The sequence below is a fragment of the Molossus molossus genome, unplaced genomic scaffold (assembly GCF_014108415.1).
Source record: "Molossus molossus isolate mMolMol1 unplaced genomic scaffold, mMolMol1.p scaffold_m16_p_19, whole genome shotgun sequence".
Lineage (NCBI taxonomy): Eukaryota > Metazoa > Chordata > Mammalia > Chiroptera > Molossidae > Molossus > Molossus molossus.
In genome coordinates, this window is record NW_023425354.1 from 4,278,037 (window position 1) to 4,302,592 (window position 24,556).

The window sequence follows — 24,556 nt, forward strand, 5'->3', positions numbered from 1 at the left end:
TCTGAACTCTTCTTCCAGAAACTCCTGCAGCGGATTGAGGAATTAGAGAAGATAGTCAGAGACCAGGAGGAATTCCTGGTAATGTCCGTCTGTTCTGTGAGAAAGGGCTCTCGAGGGGGCGGGGGGATGGGTGCCTGCAGCCTAAACCCTCTCTCGGCTCCTCCAGACTCCCAGGGGAGGATCTCGTGAGCGCCCTCTGCCTGTCAGGGTGCTGCCCCTGGGCTGAAGGGAAATCCTTCCCATCCTCACCCAGTGCTCCTTGAGGGCCCGCATGGGACAGGACTCCCAGAGACTTCTCCTTGGGGCTAGGGTTGTGGAAGGACCCTGTCAGCTTGATTCCGGCCCTGAAACTTCCTGGGATTCAAGCAGGTGTGTGTGTGCTAAGCCTATTATCTGTTACTGTCAGGCACCCTTCAGTCGCAAGATGACTCTGTTGTCTGCTGGAGAAGAAGTCACCATGGTCACCTGGGAGGAGCTGGAGCAAGCAATTGCTGACGGCTGGAAGGCCTCACAAGGGGTGAACAAACGGGGGGCGGGGGGGGGCAGTGGTCGCGGTGGGGCTCCCCCGAACATCTCCCGTTTTACTATTGCACAGTGGTCCATTATGGCGGATGTTCATAATTCATTCCACAACCTCCTATTATGGATATTTTAAATGTTTTTTCCCCAATTGTATAACACTGCTCCATGTAGTATTCACACAAGTGAGCACTCTCAGGGGGTAAGGTCCCAGGAAGGGAACGTGTGTTTGTGATTTGGCTAGCTTTTGGCAAATTGCCTCCTGTGGGTGTGGTTCCAATTTAGACTCCCTCCAGCGACAACCTAGGGAGAGGTCAGTTCTCCGCCCCCACCAGCACTCTCTGTAGGAACCCAGTTCTTTGAGTTTGGCCAGCCGGCTGGATGGAAAATAGTACCTGACTTACTTTTGCAACATTTCAGAGTTCTTTTACTGTCTGTCCTGAAATGCACGAGTCCCTTCACTATTAGTGGACTAAGGTGACCAACCAGCCCTGGAAATAAAGCCTCTTTAAGGGGCCCTTTGCTGATGGTGACTTTTACGCCCGGGGGAGGGTCTCCTGTTCTGAGACGGTGCACAGAATAACCAAATCGTTTTCAAATCGCCAACTTTTTTTCATCGGAATAAAATGTTTTTTTCAAATGGCCCTCAAGGACGAGGATTAGCTGCCCCCCCCCCCCCCGATGATATGTTTCATTGATGAGAGAGAGAGACATCAATCTGAGAGATAAATATCCCGAACCCACAACCTGGGCATGTGGTCTGAGCAGGAATTGAACCTGTGACCCTTCAGTGCACAGGAAGACACTCTAATCACAGAGCCACACCTGGCATGGCTCAGCTGTCCTTTCGGTCTTGATGTTTCTCTTCCCCTGGCTTTGTGCATCTGGTTCCTTCAAAAAGGGTCACACAGCCCAGCTGGTGTGGCTCACTGGTTGAGCATCAACCCATGAATCAAGAGGTCGCCGGTGCAGGGCACGTGCCCAGGTTGTGGGCCTGATCCCCAGTGGGGGGCATGCAGGAGGCGGCCAATCGATGTTCTCTCTCATGGATGTTTCTATCTCTCTCTCCCTCTCCCTTCCTCTCTCTAAAATCAATAAAGGAAAGAAAAAAAGTTTTTTTTAAAAAGGGGTCACATGGGTGCAGACACAAGCAGGGGAAGAGAGTGAGCCCTTTGGTGTCACCAAGTGGCCATTTGGGGTATGACAAATACTGGCTCAGTACAGAAGACATCCTGCGAGTCCTGGAGACTGTTTTCTGAATTCTGGGCCCATCTTTTATTTTATTTTATTATTTACTTATTTATTTTGGTGAATCCTTACCTGAGGATTTTTTCTATTGATTTTCAGATAGAGTGGAAGGGAGAGGGGAGAGAGAGAGAGAGAGAATCATTGACGCAAGAGAGATACATTGATTGGCTGCCTCCCTCATGATCCCAACCATGGCCAGGGATCGAACCTGCAAGCCAGGTACGTGCCCTTGACCAGGATTCAAGCCCACTACACTTTGGTCTGTGGGCCCACACTCGAACCACTGAGCCACACCGGCCAGGACCTTGCCCATCTTTAGAGGAAAGTAGCATCAGAAAATGCTGGAGCTCCGGCTGGTGTGGCTCAGCGGTTGGGGCGTCGGCCTGTGGACCAGAGAGTCCCGGGTTCAGTTCCTGCTAGACCCTAGCAGCTAGGGGCACGCACTAGAAACAAAAGAAAGAAAATGCTGGAAGCCCTGGCCAGTGTGCTCAGTGGTTAGAGCACTGCCCCGTGCACCAAAGGGTCTCAGGTTTGATTCCCAGTCAAGGGCACGTACCTGGGTTGCAGGCTCGATCCCCAGGAGGGGGCACGCGAGAGGCAGTCAGTTGATGTTTCCCTCATCCCGGATGTTTCTCTCTCCCTCTCGCTTCTCTCTGAAATCAATAAAAACATATTTAAAAAAAATATTGTCAGTAGGATGAACAAAAACAACAAAAAAGCAAGCATGGGAAGAGAAGCCTGCAAATAGGAGTAGCCTAGGAGAAGGGGGGCCTCTGCTTTCGCTATTGAAAACAAACCTGTAAAACATGGTCTCAGTCACGGTTGACATACAATGTCAGTTTCATGAACAACACAGTGACTGGACACGGACATATTGCTGTTTTCTTATAAGCCGAAGCTGCTTTATGTGTAGCGAGCACTGTGGGATGTTTTGAGTGAGCGCACATTTTCTCGGGGCGCCAGCAGAGGGCACCTTCTAGGCCTATCAACAAGCACCCACATAAGCGCCTGTGACAGTGTCGCTTCACCCAGAGCTCAGAAAGTGTCGGTTTTTTGTTTTTGTTTTTTATCCTCACCCGAAGATATTTTTCCATTTATCTTCAGACAGAGTGGGAGGGAGGGATTGAGAGGGAGAGAGAGAGAGACATTGACGTGAGAGAGACACATTGACTGGTTGCCCCCTGCACGACCCTGACCAGGGCCAGGAACAAACTGCAACAGAGGTACGTGCTTTTGACCGGAACCGAACCCGCAACTCATTGGTCTGCGGGTCAACACTCTAACCACTGAGCCAAACCAGCCAGGGCTCAGTTCTTTTTTAATTTTTTGTTTCCTTTATTGATTTGAGAGAGAGAGAAGGGAGAGGGAGAGAGAGAGAGAAACATCGATGAGAGAGAACATCGATTGGCTGCCTCCTGCATGCCCCCCACTGGGGATCGGGCCCACAACCTGGGCATGTGTCCTGACCGGGAATCGAACTGGCGACCTCTTGGTGCAGGGTCGAAGCTCAACCACTGAGCCACACAGGCCAGGCACAAAGTGTCAGTGTTTTGACAGTTGCTCATAATCATGAACAACTCCAGAAGCAAATGAGAATAAATAGAAATTCTACAAGATTTTGAGAAGCAAGAGTATGAGCTCAGCCTGGCCGGTGTGGCTCACGGGTTGAGCATCGACCCATGCACCAAAAGGTCACTGGTTCAGCCTTGGCCAGTTTGGCTCAGTGGTTAGAGCATTGGCCTGCGGACCGGAGCGGCTTGGGTTCGGTTCCCACTAAGGGCATGTGCCTCAGCTGCAGTTTGTGCCTGGCCCCAGTTGGGGTTGTGTGGGTGGCAGCCAGTCGATGTCTCTCTCTCACGTCAATGTTTCTCTCTCCTCCTCCTCCCTCTCTGTCTCCTACTCTATCTGAAGATGAATGCAAAAATGTCCTCAGGTGAGGATTAAAAAAAAAAAAAAAAGGTCATCGGTTTGGTTCCCGGTGAGGGCACATGCCCAGGTTGTGGATCCAATCCCTAGTGGGGGCATGCAGGAGGCAGCCAGTCAGTGTTCTTGATGTTTCTCTCTCATTGATGTTTCTATCTCTCTCCCTTCCTCTCTCTGTAAAATCAATAAAGAAAAAAAAAAAAAAGAGTATGAGCTCAGGTGATGATAGTCTGGCCTCTGCCGGACAGAGCCTCACTGTCTCCGGGTGAGAAATACAACACACTGGACACCAATTTTTCTTGCTTTGTCGGTGGGATCCTTTAATATAGGTATGAAATCGGGATTTCAAAACTAGGCGTTTTTAAGGTCAATTATGGGTTTTGGCAGATGGGTGGCAACTACTATTCTTTTTCTTCTCCTAACCCCTTCCTTCCCATCCCACTCACCCTCTCTCTCCCTTCTTTGTCCTCCTCCCCTTTCCCCCAGCCTCCTCTCTCTTCCCTCCTCCCCCACTTGGTTTTTTTTTTTAAGATTTAAAAAAAATAGATTTTTAGAGAGAGAGGAAGGGAAAGGAGAGAGAGCAAGAAACGCATCAATGAGAGAGAGAAACATCAATCGGCTGCCTCCTGCATGCCCCCTACCAGGGATCAAGCCTGAAACCCAGGCAGGTGCCCTGCCGGAAATCGAACCAGCACCCTTTCAGTACACAGGGTAACACACAGCCAACTGAGCCACACCAGTCAGGGCTGTGTTGTCTACATTTTAAATATATGGTTTAGTTGCCCCACAGGGTATCCTTCTACCATCAGCAATGGGCCAATCAAGGAGCAGACTTCATATTTTAATTTTTTAAAAATTGATTTGAGAGAGACATCGGCCTGCTCTTCTACCCATCCACGCACCCATTGGTTGTTTCCTGCGTGTACCCTGGCTGGGGACTGAACCTGAAACCTAGGTGTGTTGGGATGATCCAACCAACTGAGCCACCCAGCCGGGGCAGACTTCATATTTTAAACGTAATAAATTATGCATGTTTTCTATTTGTAGCCTCAGTGAGAGTTAGCTTGGGTCACTTGTATTTTGCAGTGCTCCCCTTTTAAATCCTCACCTGAGGATACGTTTATTGATTTTGGAGAGAGGGAGAGAGAGAAAGAAAGAGAGACATCAGTGTGAAAGAGAAACATCGACTCCTCTTGCACGTGCCCCCAGGGCCAAACTCGAAACCTAGGTGTGTGCCCTGACCAGGAATTGAACCCTCAGCCTTTTAGTGTATGAAACAATGCTCCAACCAACTGAGCCACACCGGCCAGGGCGCCTCAGTCTTTTATGAGGAAAGTTGTGTATTATAATTCCATCTGCAAATGTGCAGATTCTCAAAAATCTTGAGGCCTATTCTTCAAGGGTGTCCAATTCCGTCTTTGTGTCCAGCTTAGTTTTGGGAACCAGAGGGTATTTTCCCCCAAGGGCCTACGTCATCCTACTCACATACCCCAGATTTCCTTCCCTCTAAGTCTTACGGTGTTTTTTACTTGTAGTCTTCTTTCTTTCTTCCTCTTCAACCAGTCCCTCGAGCCGGCACCAGGAGTTCTTAAGCACAAAGGGAAGACCTCCTCAACATCAATTGATGCGAGTCCCACTAGAGCCTCCATTCAGCCTTCGAGTATTGACCAGGGTCTGGATTCTGCCAGTGATTTTGGCCCCCCTCTGACCTTATCAGGAGCCAGTGGATCAGGATACCCCTCTGAAGGGGTTCTTAGCAGGGATCGAAGCAGGCTGACCTCTGGTAGAGGACAGCCAAGGGTCCGTGATGAAGCCGGCCTCGCAAAATTCCCTCAACCCCCCGTGTCCCAGTTCAGAATGGAGTCTGATCAGTACGAGCCGAGAGAGCAGCCTGGCTTAGCACGTCTAAGAGGCGATGGACAAGCTGCGTACGCTGGCCCAGTTCAACAGGATTTACCCTTGACCAGAGATGGACAACAGCTTGTGTACCCAGATCGTTATGGGAGAATGAACATTAGCCAGGGTCAAGTCTACGCAAGGCCAGATCAGTATGAATTAGGGCCACCTGGCCTGGACCAGCGTGAGCGCTTGCCTCCTACCACTTATCCACATGGCATAGTCCCCTTTAGAACAGATCAGCTGGGTATGATGCCACCTGCAATGAATGAGCCAGGATTGCTGCTGCCTGGCAGAGATCAGCAAGGATTGGAGCTACCTACTGCAGAGCAGCCTGCTGTGGTTCCACTTAGCACAGATCAGCGTGGTGTGAGGCTTTATGGCACAGACCAACGTGCTGTGGAGCAGCCTGCAATGGATGAGAGTGGTGTGGGACCCTTAGGCAGAGGTCAGCAAAGATTCAAAATATTTGGCATGGACCAACAAGGCCTGGTTCCACCTTTCACAGATCAGCATGTTTGGGGTGCACCTGGTTTGATGCAAGTTGCTACAGATGAGCAAGGTTTTGCACAGCCTAGTTTAGAAACACCTGGCTTCCTACAACCTGGCACACAGCAGCAAGATGTGATCCAGCCTGGTGCAGGTCAGCCTGGCGTGATTCCACCTGGCACAGATCAGCATGGTTTGGTCCAGCCTGGTGCTTATCCATCTGGTAGGGTACCACCTGGTGCATATCCATCTGGTTTGGTTCAGCCTAGTGCAGGTCAGCGTGGCTTGGTTCAACCTGCAATGGATCAGCGTGGCTTGGTCCAGCCCGGTGCAGGTCAGCCTGCTTTGACCCACCCGGGTGCAGGTCAGCCTGCTTTGGTCCACCCAGGTGCAGTTCAGCCTGGTTTGGCCCAACCTGGTTCAGGTCAGCCTGCTTTGGTCCAACCGGGTGCAGGTCAGCCTGCTTTGGCCCAACCAGGTGCAGTTCAGCCTGGTTTGGCCCAACCTGGTTCAGGTCAGCCTGCTTTGGTCCAACCAGGTGCAGGTCAGCCTGCTTTGGTCCAACCGGGTGCAGTTCAGCCTGGTTTGGCCCAACCAGGTGCAGGTCAGCCTGCTTTGGTCCACCCGGGTGCAGGTCAGCCTGCTTTGGTCCAACCGGGTGCAGTTCAGCCTGGTTTGGCCCAACCTGGTTCAGGTCAGCCTGCTTTGGTCCAACCAGGTGCAGTTCAGCCTGGTTTGGCCCAACCTGGTTCAGGTCAGCCTGCTTTGGTCCAACCGGGTGCAGTTCAGCCTGGTTTGGCCCAACCGGGTGCAGTTCAGCCTCGTTTGGTCCAACCGGGTGCAGTTCAGCCTCGTTTGGCCCAACCGGGTGCAGTTCAGCCTGGTTTGGCCCAACCGGGTGCAGTTCAGCCTGGTTTGGTCCAACCGGGTGCAGTTCAGCCTGCTTTGGCCCAACCGGGTCCAGGTCAGCCTGCTTTGGCCCAACCGGGTCCAGGTCAGCCTGCTTTGGCCCAACCTGGTCCAGGTCAGCCTGGTCCAGGTCCGCCTGGTTTGGTCCAACCAGGTGCAGTTCAGCCTGGTTTGGTCCAACCGGGTGCAGTTCAACCTGGCTTGGCCCAGCCTGGTACAGGTCAGCCTGGTTTGGCCCAACCTGGTCCAGGTCAGCCTGGTTTTGTCCAACCTGGTCCAGGTCAGCCTGGTTTGGTCCAGCCTGGTGAAGTTCCACCTGGTTTGGTCCAACCTGGTTCAGGTCAGCCTGGTTTGGTGCAACCTGGTGAAGGTCAGCCTGGTTTTGTCCAACCTGGTTCAGGTCAGCCTGGTTTGGTGCAACCTGGTCCAGGTCAGCCTGGTTTGGTCCAACCTGGTCCAGGTCCGCCTGGTTTGGTCCAACCTGGTGCAGGTCCGCCTGGTTTGGTCCAACCTGGTGCAGGTCCGCCTGGTTTGGTCCAACCTGGTGCAGGTCAGCCTGGTTTGGTCCAACCTGGTCCAGGTCAGCCTGGTTTGGTCCAACCTGGTTTGGTCCAACCTGGTGCAGTTCAGCCTGGTTTGGTCCAACCTGGTGCAGTTCAGCCTGGTTTGGTCCAACCTGGAATGGACCAGCGTGGTTTAGTCCAACCTGGTCCAGGTCAGCCTGGTTTGGTCCAACCTGGTGCAGTTCAGCCTGGTTTGGTCCAACCTGGTGCAGTTCAGCCTGGTTTGGTCCAACCTGGTTTGGTCCAACCTGGTGCAGTTCAGCCTGGTTTGGTCCAACCTGGAATGGACCAGCGTGGTTTAGTCCAACCTGGTCCAGGTCAGCCTGGTTTGGTCCAACCTGGTGCGGGTCAGCCTGGTTTGGTCCAACCTGGTTTGGTCCAACCTGGTGCAGTTCAGCCTGGTTTGGTCCAACCTGGAATGGACCAGCGTGGTTTAGTCCAACCTGGTCCAGGTCAGCCTGGTTTGGTCCAACCTGGTGCAGTTCAGCCTGGTTTGGTCCAACCTGGTTTGGTCCAACCTGGTGCAGTTCAGCCTGGTTTGGTCCAACCTGGTTTGGTCCAACCTGGTGCAGTTCAGCCTGGTTTGGTCCAACCTGGAATGGACCAGCGTGGTTTAGTCCAACCTGGTCCAGGTCAGCCTGGTTTGGTCCAACCTGGTGCAGTTCAGCCTGGTTTGGTCCAACCTGGTTTGGTCCAACCTGGTGCAGTTCAGCCTGGTTTGGTCCAACCTGGAATGGACCAGCGTGGTTTAGTCCAACCTGGTGCGGGTCAGCGTGGTTTGGTCCAACCTGGTGCGGGTCAGCCTGGTTTGGTCCAACCTGGTGCGGGTCAGCCTGGTTTGGTCCAACCTGGTACAGTTCAGCGTGGTTTGGTCCAACCTGGTGCAGTTCAGCCTGGTTTAGTCCAACCTGGTCCAGGTCAGCCTGGTTTGGTCCAACCTGGTGCAGTTCAGCCTGGTTTGGTCCAACCTGGAATGGACCAGCGTGGTTTGGTCCAACCTGGTGCAGGTCAGCGTGGTTTGGTCCAACCTGGTGCAGTTCAGCCTGGTTTAGTCCAACCTGGTGCAGTTCAGCCTGCTTTGGTCCAACCTGGAATGGACCAGCGTGGTTTTGTCCAACCTGGTATAGTTCAGCCTGGTTTGGTCCAATCTGGAATAGACCAGCGTGGTTTTGTCCAACCTGGTGCAGTTCAGCCTGGTTTGTTCCAACCTGGAATGGATCAGCGTGGTTTGTTCCAACCTGGAGTGGGTCAGCGTGGTTTGTTCCAACCTGGAGTGGGTCAGCGTGGTTTGTTCCAACCTGGAGTGGGTCAGCGTGGTGTGCTCCAACCTGGTGCAGTTCAGCTTGGTTTCGTCCATCCTGGAATGGACCAGCGTGGTTTTGTCCAACCTGATGCAGGTCAGCGTGGTTTGGTCCAACCTGGAGTGGATCAGCGTGGTTTGGTACAGACTGGTGCATATCCACATAGTTTGGTTCAACCTGGTGCCTATCCACATGTTTTGGTCCAACCTGGTGCAGGTCAACCTGGTCTAGTCCAACCTGGTGCAGGTCAGCCTGATTTAGTCCAACCTGGTGCAGGTCAGCCTGATTTAGCCCAACCTGGTGCAGGTCAGCCTGGTTTAGTCCAACCTGGTGCAGGTCAGCCTGGTTTAGTCCAACCTGGTGCAGGTCCGCTTCATTTGTTCCAACCTGGTTTAGTCCAACCTGGTACAGTTCAGCCTGATTTAGTCCAACTTGGTGTGGGTCAGCCTGGTTTGGGCCAACCTGGTGCAGGTCTGCCTGATTTTGTCCATCCCAGAATGGATCAGCGTGTGTTAGTACAGCCAGGTGCATTTCCACATAGTTTTGTTCAACCTAGACCACGTGGTTTGGTCCAGCCTGGGACCTATCCTCATGCTCCGGTCCAGCCTGGTGTGTATGAACAAGGTTTCATGCAGCCTGGTACCGATCAGCGTGATTGGCGGCAACCTGGTGCCTATCACCGAAGTGTGGTACCATCAGAGCTTCATGGCCATGCGGATTCTCGAACTTTTGTATCACCACGCCCATATCAACATGGTGTGATACCTCCTGGCAGAGATCAACAGAGACAGCAGTCACCACACCTAGCCAAGCAAGGTTTGAAGTCACAAGAGGGTTTGGTACCGACAGAAACTGATCAACAAGATTCGATGCATCCTGACACAGCCCAGCGTGGTTCAGTTCCATTAAGCACAGGTGTGGAATCTGCACACCCAGATGAACAGCTTTTGGAATCACCTGGCCCAGACCAGCGTGACCATGCATACTCTATCCCAGACTCCCACTACCTGATGTACCCTGGCCCTCATGGCCCAGGGTACCCAGGTGTCGAGTATGTCCAAATAGATTTGGGTCCTTACAGTCAGACTGTGCCAAGCCAAGATGGCACCTTCCCCAGGAGTGCAGACTCCCTCGGATATCTCCGGAGGGTCTCATCAGAACGGAGTGACATCCCGAGCGGGAAACGCGACTCGCTGGAGAAAGTGGCTCCTAGCTTCCCCATGGCGGTGGAGACCTTCCGGCTGATAGGGGAGCTCATCGGCCTCTACGTGGAGCTGAAGGAGAAAATGAAGGACCTGGATGAGGAGAGAGCTGGCCAAACGGACTTGGAGAAGATCCAGCACATGCTGGCAGTGTTGGGTGGGTACCCTCGAGGGGAGGAGAGGCTGTGATCTTCATGCTACGTTGATGTTGTCCCCCTCCCTCCCCCTGCTTCTCTGGGCCTCAGCTCCTGGCAGCTGGTCTTCCTGAGTCCCTGAAAATAGAAGGTCCGTTCTGGCCGTTCCGGGTTCTCCCAGCTCAGGGTCCAGAGGGTGGAGTTAGACCAGTAGGCGTGAAGGCGCCCAGGAGAGGAGCACGGCTTCGTTTCCGCAGGCCCTGGTAGCTGTGGGGGGTGCGGGGCAAGGGGCGCCGCCGGCATCTGGCATCCGGGGGGGTCGGAGGGGAGAGTGCTGATGAACTAAACGTGACCTCTGTCCATTCACAGCTCTGGGTCCAAAGAATAATTAAGATTTTAGAGCTGGGTGGAAATTGTGGGCCAGTGGTCCCAAAGCTGTAGGTGGATTTTTTTATGGGCCAAGGACACCCCTGTCTCCTTTCTTCCCATCCTCTGCCTCCAGTCCTGTGTTCTCTGGGGTAGCTTCATCGTGGGGGCTGGAAGTGGGGATTAGAATCTCACTGGGAATCTAACCCTCCTGACTTCAGGCCTTCATTTCCCGTAGTCCACAAGACCATCCCCGCAGACCTGCCGGAACAGCTGAAGTCCATAAAGAACTTGACCAGAGAAGTTCGGCAGGAAAAAGCGAAGGTAAGGGGGGGTTGCCTACACTCCGGCAAGCCCACTGGCCGTCTGTTTGGATGGGCCTTTCGCCCCACGATCGTCTCCCTGGGTCTTCGCAAGCCCGTGGCAGGAAATGCCCCTCAGGTATCACCACGTCTTCCCGACTGAAAGCTGTTTGTGATCAGCGAAGCCGACAAGGAGGCCGCGCTCCTATCGCACGCGGCCGTTCCCAGGAAAACCCAGTCGCCAAAGCAGCCTTGGGGCCAAGTGTGGGACTGGGGCCAGCGGGCAAGGGCTGCTGGGTCTTTGTTGTCCACACCCATGGGGTGGATGGGTGGAGGATGTCAGGAGCAGACCTTGGTTCTTGTGGGAAGCTTGGGTTAGGGTTAGGGATGGGGGAGGGTCGCTCAGGCCGAGGGACACCTTCCGAAAGCAAGCCCCAGCCTGCCTGACCCTCGCCTGTGGTTTGCAGATGGAGAAGATTCAAAGGCTCCTGGAGGGCCCAGGGGCCGAGGAAGTGGGAAAGGAGCTGAAACCTGGCCACCTGGGCTTGCAGCTGGGCATCCTCAGGTACTGCCCTGCCCTGCATCAGCCAAGGAGCGACAGCGGGCTTTGGCCCACCCACCCCGACTGAGCCACTGTCCTTGTCCTGGGTCGGTCTTCTCTCCAGGCCGCCCCCATCTCACTCACCTTGCCGGTGGAAATCTCCCAAGTTCCTAAAACAGCTCAGCACCAGGGTTTGGGAGAGCTCCCCCAACCCCCAAAATTATCCTTAGACTCTGTCCCCGGTTGGAGCTGGAAGGAAGTCCTTGCTCGGGTCCCTAAGTGCCCTCTCTTTTTTTTTTTTTTTTTTATCCTCACCCGAGGATATTTTTCCACTTTTTGTACAGATAGAGTGGGAGGGAGAGAGAGAGAGAAACATCGACGTGAAGGGACACATCGAGTGGCTGCCACCCGCACGACCAACCAGGGCCGGGGACAAACTGCAACCGAAGTACGTGCCCTTAGCGGGATCCGAACCCGGGTCTCTCTGGACCGCAGGCTGAGCCAAACTGGCCAGGGCCTAAGTGCCCTCTCTTAATGGGGCCAGGCCTCGCCTGCTAGAAGACACTGGGCGCCCACCTCTGGGACAGGCCGGCCCTGGGCTCCCCAGCCAGAGCCCATGGGAAGGGGTGAGACAGGCCCGGTCCGGCACCCTCCACCCACGGGCAGCGCCGGCAGTGGGGCCAGGCATGTCTTGTGCACACAGGGCCTCCGTGGCTGACATCGAGAAGGAGCTGGCAGAGCTGAGGGAGAGCCAGGAGCGGGGCAAGGTCATGATGGAGCATTCGGTCTCCGAAGCCTCGCTCTACCTACAGGACCAGGTGAGGTCCACACGCAGCACAGAGACCAGGGTCCTTCTCAGTGAGCTGTCCAGGCGGGGGCAGCCTCATCAGCACCCCTCGGCTCCTCCGTGTGTGTGTGTGTGTGTGTGTGTGTGTGTGTGTGTGTGACTGCACCTGGGGTCCAGCCTCTCCTAAGCCAGAGCCAGCTCTGAGGGCACAGGAGCACGAGGGGAGAGGCCCACCTGCCGTTAATAAGTCTTTCCAGCTTTCCCCCATCTTTTAAAACTGGAAAACTTACATATCACAAAACTCACCTTTTTAAAGTGAACGGGACACTTCTTAGTACATTTACAAACTCGCGCAGCCATCACCATAATCCACTTCCAAAACGTGTCCCTGCTAGCAGTCACTCCCTGCCCCCCCAGGCCCTGGCAGCCACTAAGTGCTGTCTGTCCTCAGGGGTTCACCCTCCAGGACATTTCACACGGATGGACTCATACAACATGCGGCCTCTTTGCGTCTGGCTTCTTTCGCTTAGCATGATGTCCGCCAGGTTCCTTCATATTTTGTTTTCTTTATTGATTTTAGAGAGAAAGGGAGAGGGAAAGGGAGAGAGAGGTAGAAATATCGATGAGGGAGAACATCAATTGGCCGCCTCCTGCATGACCCCCACTGGGGATCGGGCCCACAACCTGGGCATGTGCCCTGACCGAGAATCGAACTGGCGACCCCTTGGTGCAGGGTCGATGCTCAACCACTGAGCCACACCGGCCGGGCAGGTTCCTTTATATTATAGCACGGGCTTCATCTACTGTTCTGGCTGAAGAACATTCTACATGGTGACTGTGCCCCATTTGTTTATCCGTTCGTCAGTTGAAGGGCATTTGGGTTGTTTCTGCCTTTTGGCTGTAATGAAAATTGATTCTGTGAGCATTCGCGTACAAGTTTTTGGGTGGACGTATGCGTTTTTGTTTTGTTTTCAATTATTTTTATTTATTTTTGTTACAGATGTTTCTCCTTTTTCTCCCATGGACACCCTCCTCCCGATCCCCCTCACCCTCCGCCCCATCCCCAGCTTTGTTGTCTATGTTCATTGGTTATGCATACATGCATATAAGTTCTGTAGTTTACCTCCCCCCATCCCCTCTTCTGAGGTTTGTCAGTCTGTACCCTACTTCTATGTCTCTGGGTCTATTTTGTTCATCAGTTTGTTTTGTTCATTATATTCCACAATAAGTGAGATCATGTGATATTTGTCTTTTTCTGCTTGACTTGTTTCGCTTAGGATAATACTCTCCAGGTCCCTGCATGTCATCTCAAAGGATAAGAGATCTTTCTTTCTTACAGCTGCATAGTACTCCATTGTGTACATGTACCACAGCTGTTTTATCCACTTGTCTACTGATGGGCACTGGGCTGCTTCCAGATCTTAGCTATTGTAAATAGTCTGCTATGAACATGAGGGTGCACATATTCTTTCTGATGGGTGTTGGACATACGTTTTTCTCTCTTGGTTATATGCCTATGAGTGAACTTGCTGGGTCATGTGGAAACTCTGGTTAATTCTGAGCAGCTGCCAAACTGTTTTCCACAGTGGCCACATGAACCCTTTTACCTTCCCACGAGCAGCCCACAGGGGTTTCCATCCCGCCACAGCCTCACCAGCACCTGTCTCCCTTTTGCGTTCTCTCTGTTCCAGCCTCCTGGCTCCGTTCCAGCCTCCTGGCGGCGCGGAGCGGCATCGCGATGGAGCTGCGGCTGGCGTGGCCGAGGCCTGATGGTGCTGAGCACTTTTTCATGTGCTTACTGGCCATGTGTGTGTTCTTTGGAGAGGTGCTTATTCAAATCCTTTGTCCACTTAAAAATTGGGTTGTCTTTTTATGGTTGAGGTATAAGAATTATTTATATATTCTAGATACTGGATTCTTGTTTGATGTGTGATTTGCAAATATTTTCTTCCATTCTCTGGGTTGTCTTTTTACTCTCTTGGTAGCATCTGTTTTTAACTCTTGGGCAGTGCTGTCCTTGGTCACTGCAGAATGTTCGCGGTGAGGAGTGTCTGGCCCGGGAGCAGCCCTCTGGGAGTTCCCAGCAGGGTCAGATAGGAAGACCCACTGAGCCGAGGCCTCGTGTCAGGAGCCCCGTGGTGCTAGAGGCCCCACTCTGGGCCACTCCCAAGTTTGCTGGGACAGTGGTGTGGCTACTTCATGACCCCAGAGCTGATGGTTGTGTGCGCGAGTCACCTGCCATTCGAAAGCCCACGTCTGTCCCAGGGCCACAGTTGGGAGAGCACCCTCCTGCTGAGCAGCGTCTTCAAGGTACCACTCGCCACACCCCGATCGCCAGCGCCAGGGCTGCTAGCTCCCCTGAGCACACTGCTGCCCTCTGCCTGCCCTCTCCCTGCAGTGGGCGCCTCACCCTCCTCAACTCCGAGGCTGCTTCTCACTCCTCCGGGCCCCACTGAAATGCCCGTGGTCTGGGGAGCGCCCTCCTGGCCTCTAGAACTAGCCTGTTCTCGTTATCGCGAGGCCCATCGACAGGCTCTTCCGGGCCCTTCAGAAGAGTGTAGGCTCCTCCGGGTCGAGCTGAGCTCTGCCCTGAGCTCAGGCGGGGGGCGGGGCGTTGCTGGGCAGTGTGAACGCACGCAGGGAGCTGGAGCAAGGGGGACTTCCAGGCCAGGGCGTCCCCTCCAGACTCCCTGTCTGTTTGGGGGTGTATCTATGCCTCTGTCTCTCTTTCCTTCACTCCTCTCAAATACTCTCACATCTCTCTTCCATTCTACTCTGGCAGCTTTCCCAGCTCTTACTCATGGTCCAAAGTGGCTGCCCAGGCCCTGCAACGTCACACACTTCCACGAGGAAGGGCTTAGGATGGCCCAGCCTCTTTCTCTCGGAACCAGGCAACACGGCACAGGTCTTTGGCCAGTCTAGGGATTGGCTGCCCTTGCAGCCGGTGCCTGTCTGGGGCCAATCATTTGTGGGGACAAACTGGGACCATAGGACACAGGAGAGAGCAAGAGGGCCAGTGGAGGGAGTCTGTTCCCGACCAGACCACGAGAGCGCCCTGGAGTGGTGGTAGCACTTACCACATTCTTTTTGTTTGTTGATCCTCACCCAAGGATAGTTTCTCATTGATTTCTAGAGAGAGTGGAAGGGAGAGAGAGAGAAACATCGATGCAAGAGAGACACATCCATCGATTGCCTCCTGCACTACCCCGACCCCGGGACCAGGGCGTGAACCTGCACCCAGCTACATGCAGAATCGCACCGGAGACCCTTCGGTCCACGGGCCAACGCTCTAACCACTGACCAAACCAGCCAGGTCCATCATAGTCTTTTACTGTTAGTTAGTTCTGTGCTGGGTGAGGACGGAGCATGTGTGAGGACACGCTTCCCCCTGGGGCCCGGAGCAGTGCCTGGGTGTCATCACTGCAACCGATACCAATGTCACCACTCAGATTTAGCGAGAGGAGCCGCATTGTCACCGCACCAACGGGCAGGCTGTAGAAAGGTCCGGAAACCCTTATTCTACCAGGGCATTAGTCAGCATTAGTCAGCACGTGCTGCTGTTCCCGAGAACCCTGGTCACTCTTTACTAGTATTATTATTTTTTTTTATCCTCATGCGAGGACTTTTTTCCATTTTTTGTACAGACAGAGTGGGAGGGAGAGAGAGGAAGAGAGAGAGAGGGAAACATCAATGTGAAAGGGACACATCGAGTGGCTGCCACCCACACGACCAACCAGGGCCGGGGACAAACTGCAACCGAGGTACGTGCCCTTAGCGGGAACCGAACCCGGGTCTCTCCGGACCGCAGGCGGACGCTCTAACCGCTGAGCCAAACCAGCCAGGGCCTATTATTATTTTTAATCCGCCCCTGAGGATAGTCCTTCATTGATTTTTATTTCTTTATTTTTTAGATAGAACGACTGGGGGAAAGTGAGAGAAGGAGAGAGATGTGAGAGGGACAGATTGATTGGCTGCCTCCACATGCCCTTGAGCGGGAATCGAACCCGAGACTCTTTGGTCCGCAGGCCGACGCTCTGACCGCTGAGCCAAGCTGGCCAGGGCCCTGGTCTCTACTTAATGGACAGATGTTAGCGCCTCCTACGTGCCACCTACTCCGCGAGGCCCTGAGGGCGTGGTGCCTGCCAGGTCAGGGCCAGAGGGTCCCACAGCACCGGCCAGCAGTGACCGTGTGGACGGAGCGTGGCCGAGCCTCGCTCACCACCCGCATCTGCCTTCTCGCCCACCCCCAGTTAGACAAGCTCAGGACAATCATCGAGAACATGCTGGCCTCATCGTCCACGCTGCTGTCCATGAGCATGGCCCCTGCGAAGACCCTGCCCACCGTCTTGGCGCCTGGCCAGATTGACCCTCAGAGCACCTGCCCGGCCTGCAGCCTGGACTTCAGTCACCAGGTCAGCATTCTGGTGCAGCGCTACGAGCAGCTACAGAACATGGTCAACAGCCTGGCCGCCTCCCGGCCCTCCAAGAAAGCCAAGCTCCAGAGCCAGGTGACTCCTGCCGCCTCCCTGCTGCGCAGCCACACGCGGCCCCCCGGGGAGGCCCACCGAGGGGGGTGGCTGAGGAGTCCCCAGGGGCTAGTTCTCCAGTGGGGAGCCCACCAAAGCCTGGGTCCTTCCATAGGGTCACAGCGAGTAGGTCTGGGGGAGGGGACCGTGGGCTGGGAAGCACAGCTGGCCGAGGGTGGAGCTGTCCACTGACGTGCCCCGGGAGGCTGGCACAGTTTCAGGTACCACTGCCTCCTTCCCTCCGGTCTTCCAGACCCCAAGTCCTCTCCAAAGGGCAGGCTTGCTGGTGGGGTGGGGACAGCCACGGGCCCGGAATCCTGCCTCTTGGAGTCTGGAATTCTGATTCAGCTCAGGGCAGCTGGGGAGACTGTGGCCCCCACACTGACTCTTGAGGGTCACAGGGCCGCTCACCACTCCTGAACCTCAATTACCTCTATCGATCACCCCCACTGCTGACCAGTTTCCTCGAGGCTGGTCCATGGGGAGGCAAGAGGCTGAGGCTTCTGTCCCCTGGGTGGACACACAGAAGGAGCAAGGGGCGCCCTGTTGGCGGGAAAGGGTGTGGGCAACCAGGGGAGCCAGAAGCGGTCTGGAGTCCGCTGCGTGATGTGTTCAGGGTTGACGTCCTTAGGGGCAGCAATGCCCGCAGCTCCGGGAGCCTGTCTGTCCCTCCTGCTGCAGGATGAGGAGCTGCTGGGCCATGTCCAGAGCGCCATCCTGCAGGTGCAGGGTGACTGCGAGAAGCTCAACATCATCACCAGCAGCCTCATCGAGGACCATCGGCAGAAACAGAAGGACATCGACGTGAGGGGCCAGCCGGATGACTGGGGCGGGGTTGTGGCGTGACCGTGGCCACCCCATCCCTTTAGTCCTTGCTCCTTATTCTCTGCTGTCTTGGCCTCCCAGGTGTTGTACCAGGGTCTGGAGAAGCTCGAGAAGGAGAAAGCCAACAGGGAGCACCTGGAGATGGAGATCGACGTGGTAAGGACCGGGCCCGGAGGGGCTTCCTGCCTGGGGGCGCGCTAGTCATGCTTCAAAAGGCCAGGAGTGGAGGGGAGCCAGGGGGCCGTGGGCTCAGTGTCAGGGCTGACAGCTCAGGGGCCCTCCATGGCTGTCTCCCATCGGGGCGGCCTCCCCCCTCTCCGGGCAGAAAGCCGACAAGAGTGCCCTGGCATGCAAAGTGAGCCGTGTCCAGTTTGACGCCACCACGGAGCAGCTGAATCACATGATGCAGGAGCTGGTGGCCAAGATGAGCGGGCAGGAGCAGGACTGGCAGAAGATGCTGGACAAGCTGCTGGTGGAGATGGACAGCAAGGTGCGGGGCAGCCCGAGGCTCCAGGGCCCCTGGATTAAAGCAATGCCACCTTCTCCGGGCCCCGCAGACCCCCACCTGCTCCCGTAGAGCTCACCTGGCTCCCCCACACCCACCACAGCTGGACCGCCTGGAGCTGGACCCTGTGAAGCAGTTGCTAGAGGACCGGTGGAGATCCTTGCGACAGCAGCTCAAAGAGCGCTCGCCCCACTACCAGGCCGACGAGGCCGCCTGCATGCGGAGGTGAGGCCGGGAGGGGGAGGCTGGCACAGGCTGGCACGCTCTGCAGGGTCTGGGTGGGTGGAGGGCTGGGGGCCCAGGTGAACACTCCCACCAGCGCACGGGGGTGGGGGTAGGTGGAGGGTGCTTCAGGGAATTGCCGACCCCACCGGGACGGCCCCACAGTAGGGGTGACAGTACTCTAGGGCTTAGGCCGCCTCGTGTTATGGGGAAAGGGAGGGGAGTGAGGCCGAGGCTCTCTGGGCATGGTAGAGAGTCCCCAGTCCCCAGTCCCCAGAGTTGAGACCACTCCTGGGGGACCTGGCCCATGGCAGCCTGAATCCAAGGATTTCCAAACTGGCCGCCAGAGGGCCCCTGAGGTTTACACAGCACCCCTCAGGGCAAGTGGGTTAGGACAGGTGGGTGCTGGATCTGCACCCAGTAGTGGGCATTTCTGGAAGCTGGTGAGCTCTGGGGAGCAGGGACAGGATCGGCCCCCCGGGGAGCTGTGCTTCCGGCCTGCCTGGAGATGGGTCCTCAACTCTGCCACTCCAGACCCTGTGTCCCGCTCCTCACAGGCAGCTCCTGGCACATTTCCACTGCCTGTCATGTGACCGTCCCTTGGAGACACCTGTGACTGGACAGTGAGTGCTCACACCTGGCTGAACCCCGCTGGGTGGTCGTAATGGGGGGGCACAGTGGGTGGTCATAATGGGGGGCACAGTGGGTGGTCATAATGGGGGGCACAGTGGGTGGTCATAATGGGGGGGCACAGTGGGTGGTCATAATGGGGGGGCACAGTGGGTGGTCATAATGGGGGGCACAGTGGGTGGTCATAATGGGGGGCACAGTGGGTGGTCATAATGGGGGGCACAGTGGGTGGTCATAATGGGGGGGCACAGTGGGTGGTCATAATGGGGCAGGCACAGTGGGTGGTCATAATGGGGGGCACAGTGGGTGGTCATAATGGGGGGGCACAGTGGGTGGTCATAATGGGGCGGGCACAGTGGGTGGTCATAATGGGGGGCACAGTGGGTGGTCATAATGGGGGGCACAGTGGGTGGTCATAATGGGGGGGCACAGTGGGTGGTCATAATGAGGGGCACAGTGGGTGGTCATAATGGGGCAGGCACAGTGGGTGGTCATAATGGGGCGGGCACAGTGGGTGGTCATAATGGGGGGCACAGTGGGTGGTCATAATGGGCACAGTGGGTGGTCATAATGGGGGGGCACAGTGGGTGGTCATAATGGGGCAGGCACAGTGGGTGGTCATAATGGGGCGGGCACAGTGGGTGGTCATAATGGGGGGCACAGTGGGTGGTCATAATGGGGCAGGCACAGTGGGTGGTCATAATGGGGGGCACAGTGGGTGGTCATAATGGGGGGGCACAGTGGGTGGTCATAATGGGGCGGGCACAGTGGGTGGTCATAATGGGGGTCACAGTGGGTGGTCATAATGGGGGTCACAGTGGGTGGTCATAATGGGGGGGCACAGTGGGTGGTCATAATGGGGCAGGCACAGTGGGTGGTCATAATGGGGCGGGCACAGTGGGTGGTCATAATGGGGCGGGCACAGTGGGTGGTCATAATGGGGGGCACAGTGGGTGGTCATAATGGGGGGCACAGTGGGTGGTCATAATGGGGGGGCACAGTGGGTGGTCATAATGGGCACAGTGGGTGGTCATAATGGTGGGCACAGTGGGTGGTCTCAATGGGGGGGCACAGTGGGGCTGTATCATGTCCTCGCCTCCTGTCCTCCCTCGGGTCTGCCCTGTTTACCTGGACTGCGTCCACCTCTTGGTGGCCCCAGACCCAGGCCCCCACTCCAACCTTCCCCTGCTCTCCGCCCTGCCCAGAATCATCCCCATGACCCCCGTGGGGCAGGGCCTACCAGGGCACCGCTCCACCCGCCCCTACCTCATCTTTGAGCTGGAGCAGATCCGGCAGCAAAACCGCAAGTACGCGGCAGAGTCCTGCGCGGGGCTTGCGGGAGGCGGGCAGACAGGCGGGCAGACAGGCCGCAGGGTGGGGCTGGTGTCCTCCCCGCTGGGACACTTCTAAGCTGGCACCAGCTTGTCCCAGGCCTGAGTGTCGGAGGAGGAAGAGCAGGGCTAGTCATCAGCTGCCTTTGGTCTGCGGGGAGTCCTGGTGGGGCCTTGCCAAGGGTGTCGGCCCCCTTACTTCCCCACACCCCCAAACCCTCCTGCTGTCTCAGCAGCTCTGGCCTGGCAGGGGTAGGGGTCCAGCATCGCTCAGCAAGAGGGTCGCTCAGTGAATGTAGGGGTCAAGTGCAGGGGGCGGTTTCACCCTCTCGGACTCCTGGCCACTCCTGAGCATGAGAATTCAGTGGCGGGTGGTTTCCAGACTGCGCTTAGGAGTCCAGGGGTTCCAAGTGTGGGGACAGGGAGGGGCTGGCGCCACCACCCCAGGTTAGCTGGAGGAGCTGGCTCCCCTCCTGGCTCTCTGCATGGCCCCACCTCAGGGGGCCTCTCCGCGCGAGCCTGGACATGGTCCCCTGGGGACTGTGGAAAGTCCAGCCAGGGTCCTGCTGAACTGGGGGTAGATAAAGGGGTGGCATGAGTCGGGGTTCTGCCTGGTCATGGGCTCCGGCCTGAGAGGCCGCTCACCGCCTTTCTGCCCACGCCCTCAGCCTGAAGCTGGGCGGCGGCACCTTCCCGCGGGCCGACCTGGCGTCCATGGAGCGCAGCGTGGGGCGCCTGCGCAGCATGCACTCCAAGATGCTGATGGACATCGAGAAGGTGCAGATCCACTTCGGGGGCTCGGTCAAGGCCAGCAGCCAGATGATCCACGAGCTGCTGCAGGCCCAGTGCCTCAGCAACCCCTGCCCCAAACGGTAGGACAGCCGGGGGGCACAGACTGCGGCCCGACGGGAACCCTCGCCCGTGTGCTCTTCAGGTCGGCTGTCCCGGAGTCGCTCTGCTCACTCACCCGCCTGTTCTGCCCCTTGCTCCCGCCCTGGCTCCCAGAGACCCCTGAAGACAGCTGCCCCCCTCCCTCTGGCCAGGCCCCACCAGAAGTGTCCCAGGTCACACCTCTTCCCGCTGACCCCACTGTCTTTTTCACAGGGTGTCAGATATATCCGACTACACCTACTCGGCGATGCCGCGGCGCTGTGGGGGCAGCCACACCCTCACCTACCCCTACCGCCGCAGCCGCCTGCAGCACCTGCCGCAGGGCCCGTGCCCCGAGGAGATCCAGATCGCCATGAAGGTTGGGCACCCGGAGGATGAGGGCGGGCCCAGATGCCCCCGGGTTCTCAGGTCATCTGGCAAAACCACCAGAGGCAGCTTTTTTAAAAAAAATGTTTTTCCCCTTTATTGATTTTAGAGAGGGAGGAATTGAGAGGGAGAGAGAGAGAAACATCGATGAGAGAGAACATTGATTGGCTGCCTCCTGCGTGACCCCCACTGGGGATCGGGCCCACACCTGGGCATGTGCCCTGCCCGGGAATCAAACCGGCGACCTCTTGGTGCAGAGTCAACGCTCAATCACTGAGTCACACTGGCCAGACTTGAGGCAGTTTCTTAATCAGACCCCGTTAAAGCCTCAGGTTCTTACCCTTTGCTGGGAAGAAGAATGCCATCCCGGCCACCCACCCGCCTGGGGCCACAGCCTCCACCGCGGCTGGGAGAACAACATGGCCACCTCCCTTCACCCTGTCGCTCGGCCCGGGTGCAGCCCAGTCCCAGAGGACAGTGCTGTGGCCTGGCCTGCTGGGGACTGAGGGGCCTCATGGTGATGGGCACCCACCTGCCTCCACAGCATGACGAGGTGGACATCTTGGGCCTCGACGGGCACATTTACAAGGGACGAATGGATAAAAGGCTGCCGGGCATCCCGAGCAAGGACAGTGAGTGTCCAGGAGGCCCAGCTCCCCCGAGGCTCCCTGCTGGGTCCCACAGGATCCGCCCAGCTCCCGGAGGGCCAGGCCTTGCCTGGGGCCACTGGGCCCTGGCTGCCTTCTCCTCCACCTCCCTGACTCCGAACATCCAGGTGTCCCCGAGCCCCGGCCAGTTTGCGGGTGGCAGACAGCGGTCCAGTCCCAGCAGCACGCACAGACCCCTCTTGTCTTGAAGCTGGCTGTGCGACCCTCTCCCCATCCCCAGGAGCCCCCACAGAGCTCGGCTAGTGTCTGAGGACCTTTCTCTCCACTGTTGCCCTCAGGCTTAGGCAACACCAGGCACAAAGCCAAGTCATCCCGGCCCCACGTGCACCGGCAGCCGACCCTCAGCGACAGCGGCCAGCTGCCCACGCGGCCCCGGAGCGCTCAGATGCTGGCGGGCAACACCTCAGGTAGCTTCCCTCGGGGTGCAGTGTCCTTCCAGAGGCCTCAGCACTGCCCCAGGCCTTGCCCCCTTGCCCGACAGCCCCCTTTCCTGTGAACGGCCGGTGTGGGCCTTGGTTTCCCCGGGAGAGGGAGGGCCTGGGAGCTGGGACAGGAGGAAGAGAGGCCGTGGCTGCGGAGAGCTGCCTGTGGCCCAGGTCTGTGGGGTGGATGCTAGTGGCAAATGCCCCCGTTCCGCAGGAGAGAGAACAGGGGCAGGGTCGCAGCCCCAGACTCTGGCTCCAAGCCCAAGTCCTTGCTCACACGAGCTCACGGGCTGTGTGGTGGCTGCTGGGCTGGGGACCACGACAGGGCCCCGAGAAGCCCTCCGTCAGACCCTGTCTGCAGAGGACCTCCTTCTTCCCCCAGGTCTGGAAGGTCCCTAGAATCTCTGCTGTCCCCTGAGGGGCTGGGTCCTGCTTGGAAGTTAGAGGGCGAAGGGCCTCCCAGGGTCAGGCCACGCGGGGGCCAGAAGGGCACACTGGCCTGGAGCCAGGAGACCAGCTCACTTCCACGGAACTTAAGCAAGTCTCTCCCCTCTCCAGGCCTGTTCCCTCATCTGTCAGGAAAAGGGGTGCTGGATTCGTGCTTAGAGTTAGGGCCCCCATGAGAATCGAAGGAGAGGTGGTGACCTTCCTATGAAGAGTTACGGACCCACAACACTGCAGATGCTTGTGGGAGGTTCAAGGGCCACCCCGGGCCTTGGTGCTCATGACACCCTCGCTCAGGGAGTGCCTGCAGGACGCAGGGAGCCGCCGTGGCAGTGGTGGCCATGGCACCTGGCCTGCAGCGAGGGCCCCTCACCGGCCAGCCCCGTGGAAGAGCTTTACACGTGGGAACCATTTCAATGATTTTTTTTTTTAATTCTCACCCAAGGACATTTTTCCATTTTTTGTTCAGCTAGAGTAGGAGGGAAAGAGAGGAAGAGAGAGAGGGAGAGAGAGAAACATCGATGTGAAAGGGACACATCGAGTGACTGCCACCCGCACAACCCAACCAGGGCCGGGGACAAACTGCAACCGAGGTACATGCCCTTAGCGGGAACCGAACCCGGGTCTCTCTGGACCGCGGGCCGACGCTCTAACCGCTGAGCCAAACCGGCCAGGGCGTGGGAACCGTTTTAGTCCTCGCGCCAACATTAGCGGGAGGGGCCGCTGTCAGCCTCACTGAACGCTGGGAAACCCGGGCACAGAAGGGGCGGCACTTGCCCAGCGCACACAGCTGGGGGGCGGCGCTGGGATTCAAAGCCCAGCCCCCCGGCCCCAGGTGAGAGGCCCCGGAGCAGAGTCAGTGGTGGGCAGCCACGGGTCTCCGGCCCTGGCCACAGAACTGTTTTCCTGGGGGCACTGTGCTCCCTTCTCCTTGGCATCCCACTGACTACTCCAAGGGCACTTGAGACGTCACGGGAGCAGGAGAGGAAGGGGGTCTGGAAGATTCCTGCACGTAGTGTGATTATTGCCCTGTATTCGTGAGGAAACATTACCGAAGGGGCGGGCCCTTGGCCCCGACGGAGGGCTTTTCTCTCTCACTCGGGGATGCTAAAGGGCCTTGCTTAGGAGCTCGAGAGGACTGCACCCCCAGCCCCGGGGGCCCCTCTCCAGCACGGTCTGCTGCGCCTGGCTGGCGGGCCGCTCCGCCTGCCCTGGGCTCTGGGCACGCTGGTGGCATGGGAGTCGAGGCAGAGCCGTGTCAGCCCTTCTGTCTTGCAGCTCCTCCTCGTCAGCGGACAGACAGACCGGTCTCCTCGGAGGGGCGCCTCTCCCAGACAACCTTGGCCCACCTGCCCAGCGCCAGGGAGCCAGCCGCGGGCCTGGAGATGCCCCTGGACCTGCCTCCCGCGGAGGGGCAGGAGGAGCCCACCCGGGGGCCGAGGTCGTCCACTCACGGAGCAGAGCTATAAATAAAGGTTTAAAGAAGCTGGCGCCTCCAGGCTTCTCTGTCCTGCTTCAAGATGGAGGCAGAAGGGGGGCCCGG

The 24,556-nt window shown here is 57.1% G+C and overlaps 2 protein-coding genes across 2 annotated transcripts in view; one reads left to right on the forward strand and one right to left on the reverse strand.

Moving 5' to 3' along the window:
• Positions 1 to 24,556, forward strand: part of QRICH2 (glutamine rich 2) — a gene marked incomplete at its 5' end in the record, with an annotated part of 27,343 nt that continues 2,787 nt past the window's right edge. Inside the window, 24 exons of the mRNA XM_036268328.1 lie at positions 1 to 78; positions 407 to 517; positions 5,254 to 6,229; positions 7,610 to 7,699; positions 7,805 to 7,864; positions 7,940 to 8,794; positions 8,945 to 9,094; positions 9,155 to 9,214; positions 9,548 to 10,207; positions 10,789 to 10,874; positions 11,320 to 11,417; positions 12,097 to 12,211; positions 16,431 to 16,688; positions 17,388 to 17,510; positions 17,613 to 17,687; positions 17,857 to 18,021; positions 18,140 to 18,261; positions 18,816 to 18,881; positions 20,094 to 20,195; positions 20,888 to 21,091; positions 21,324 to 21,468; positions 22,021 to 22,108; positions 22,423 to 22,551; positions 24,292 to 24,454. Of these exons, the coding sequence (XP_036124221.1) occupies positions 1 to 78; positions 407 to 517; positions 5,254 to 6,229; positions 7,610 to 7,699; positions 7,805 to 7,864; positions 7,940 to 8,794; positions 8,945 to 9,094; positions 9,155 to 9,214; positions 9,548 to 10,207; positions 10,789 to 10,874; positions 11,320 to 11,417; positions 12,097 to 12,211; positions 16,431 to 16,688; positions 17,388 to 17,510; positions 17,613 to 17,687; positions 17,857 to 18,021; positions 18,140 to 18,261; positions 18,816 to 18,881; positions 20,094 to 20,195; positions 20,888 to 21,091; positions 21,324 to 21,468; positions 22,021 to 22,108; positions 22,423 to 22,551; positions 24,292 to 24,454 (4,979 nt within the window). The remainder of the gene's footprint in view (positions 79 to 406; positions 518 to 5,253; positions 6,230 to 7,609; positions 7,700 to 7,804; positions 7,865 to 7,939; positions 8,795 to 8,944; positions 9,095 to 9,154; positions 9,215 to 9,547; positions 10,208 to 10,788; positions 10,875 to 11,319; positions 11,418 to 12,096; positions 12,212 to 16,430; positions 16,689 to 17,387; positions 17,511 to 17,612; positions 17,688 to 17,856; positions 18,022 to 18,139; positions 18,262 to 18,815; positions 18,882 to 20,093; positions 20,196 to 20,887; positions 21,092 to 21,323; positions 21,469 to 22,020; positions 22,109 to 22,422; positions 22,552 to 24,291; positions 24,455 to 24,556) is intronic.
• UBALD2 (UBA like domain containing 2) overlaps positions 23,696 to 24,556 on the reverse strand; it is an 8,208-nt gene continuing 7,347 nt past the window's right edge. Inside the window, exon 4 of the mRNA XM_036269492.1 lies at positions 23,696 to 24,476. The gene's annotated coding sequence lies outside the window, so the exon portion shown is untranslated. The remainder of the gene's footprint in view (positions 24,477 to 24,556) is intronic.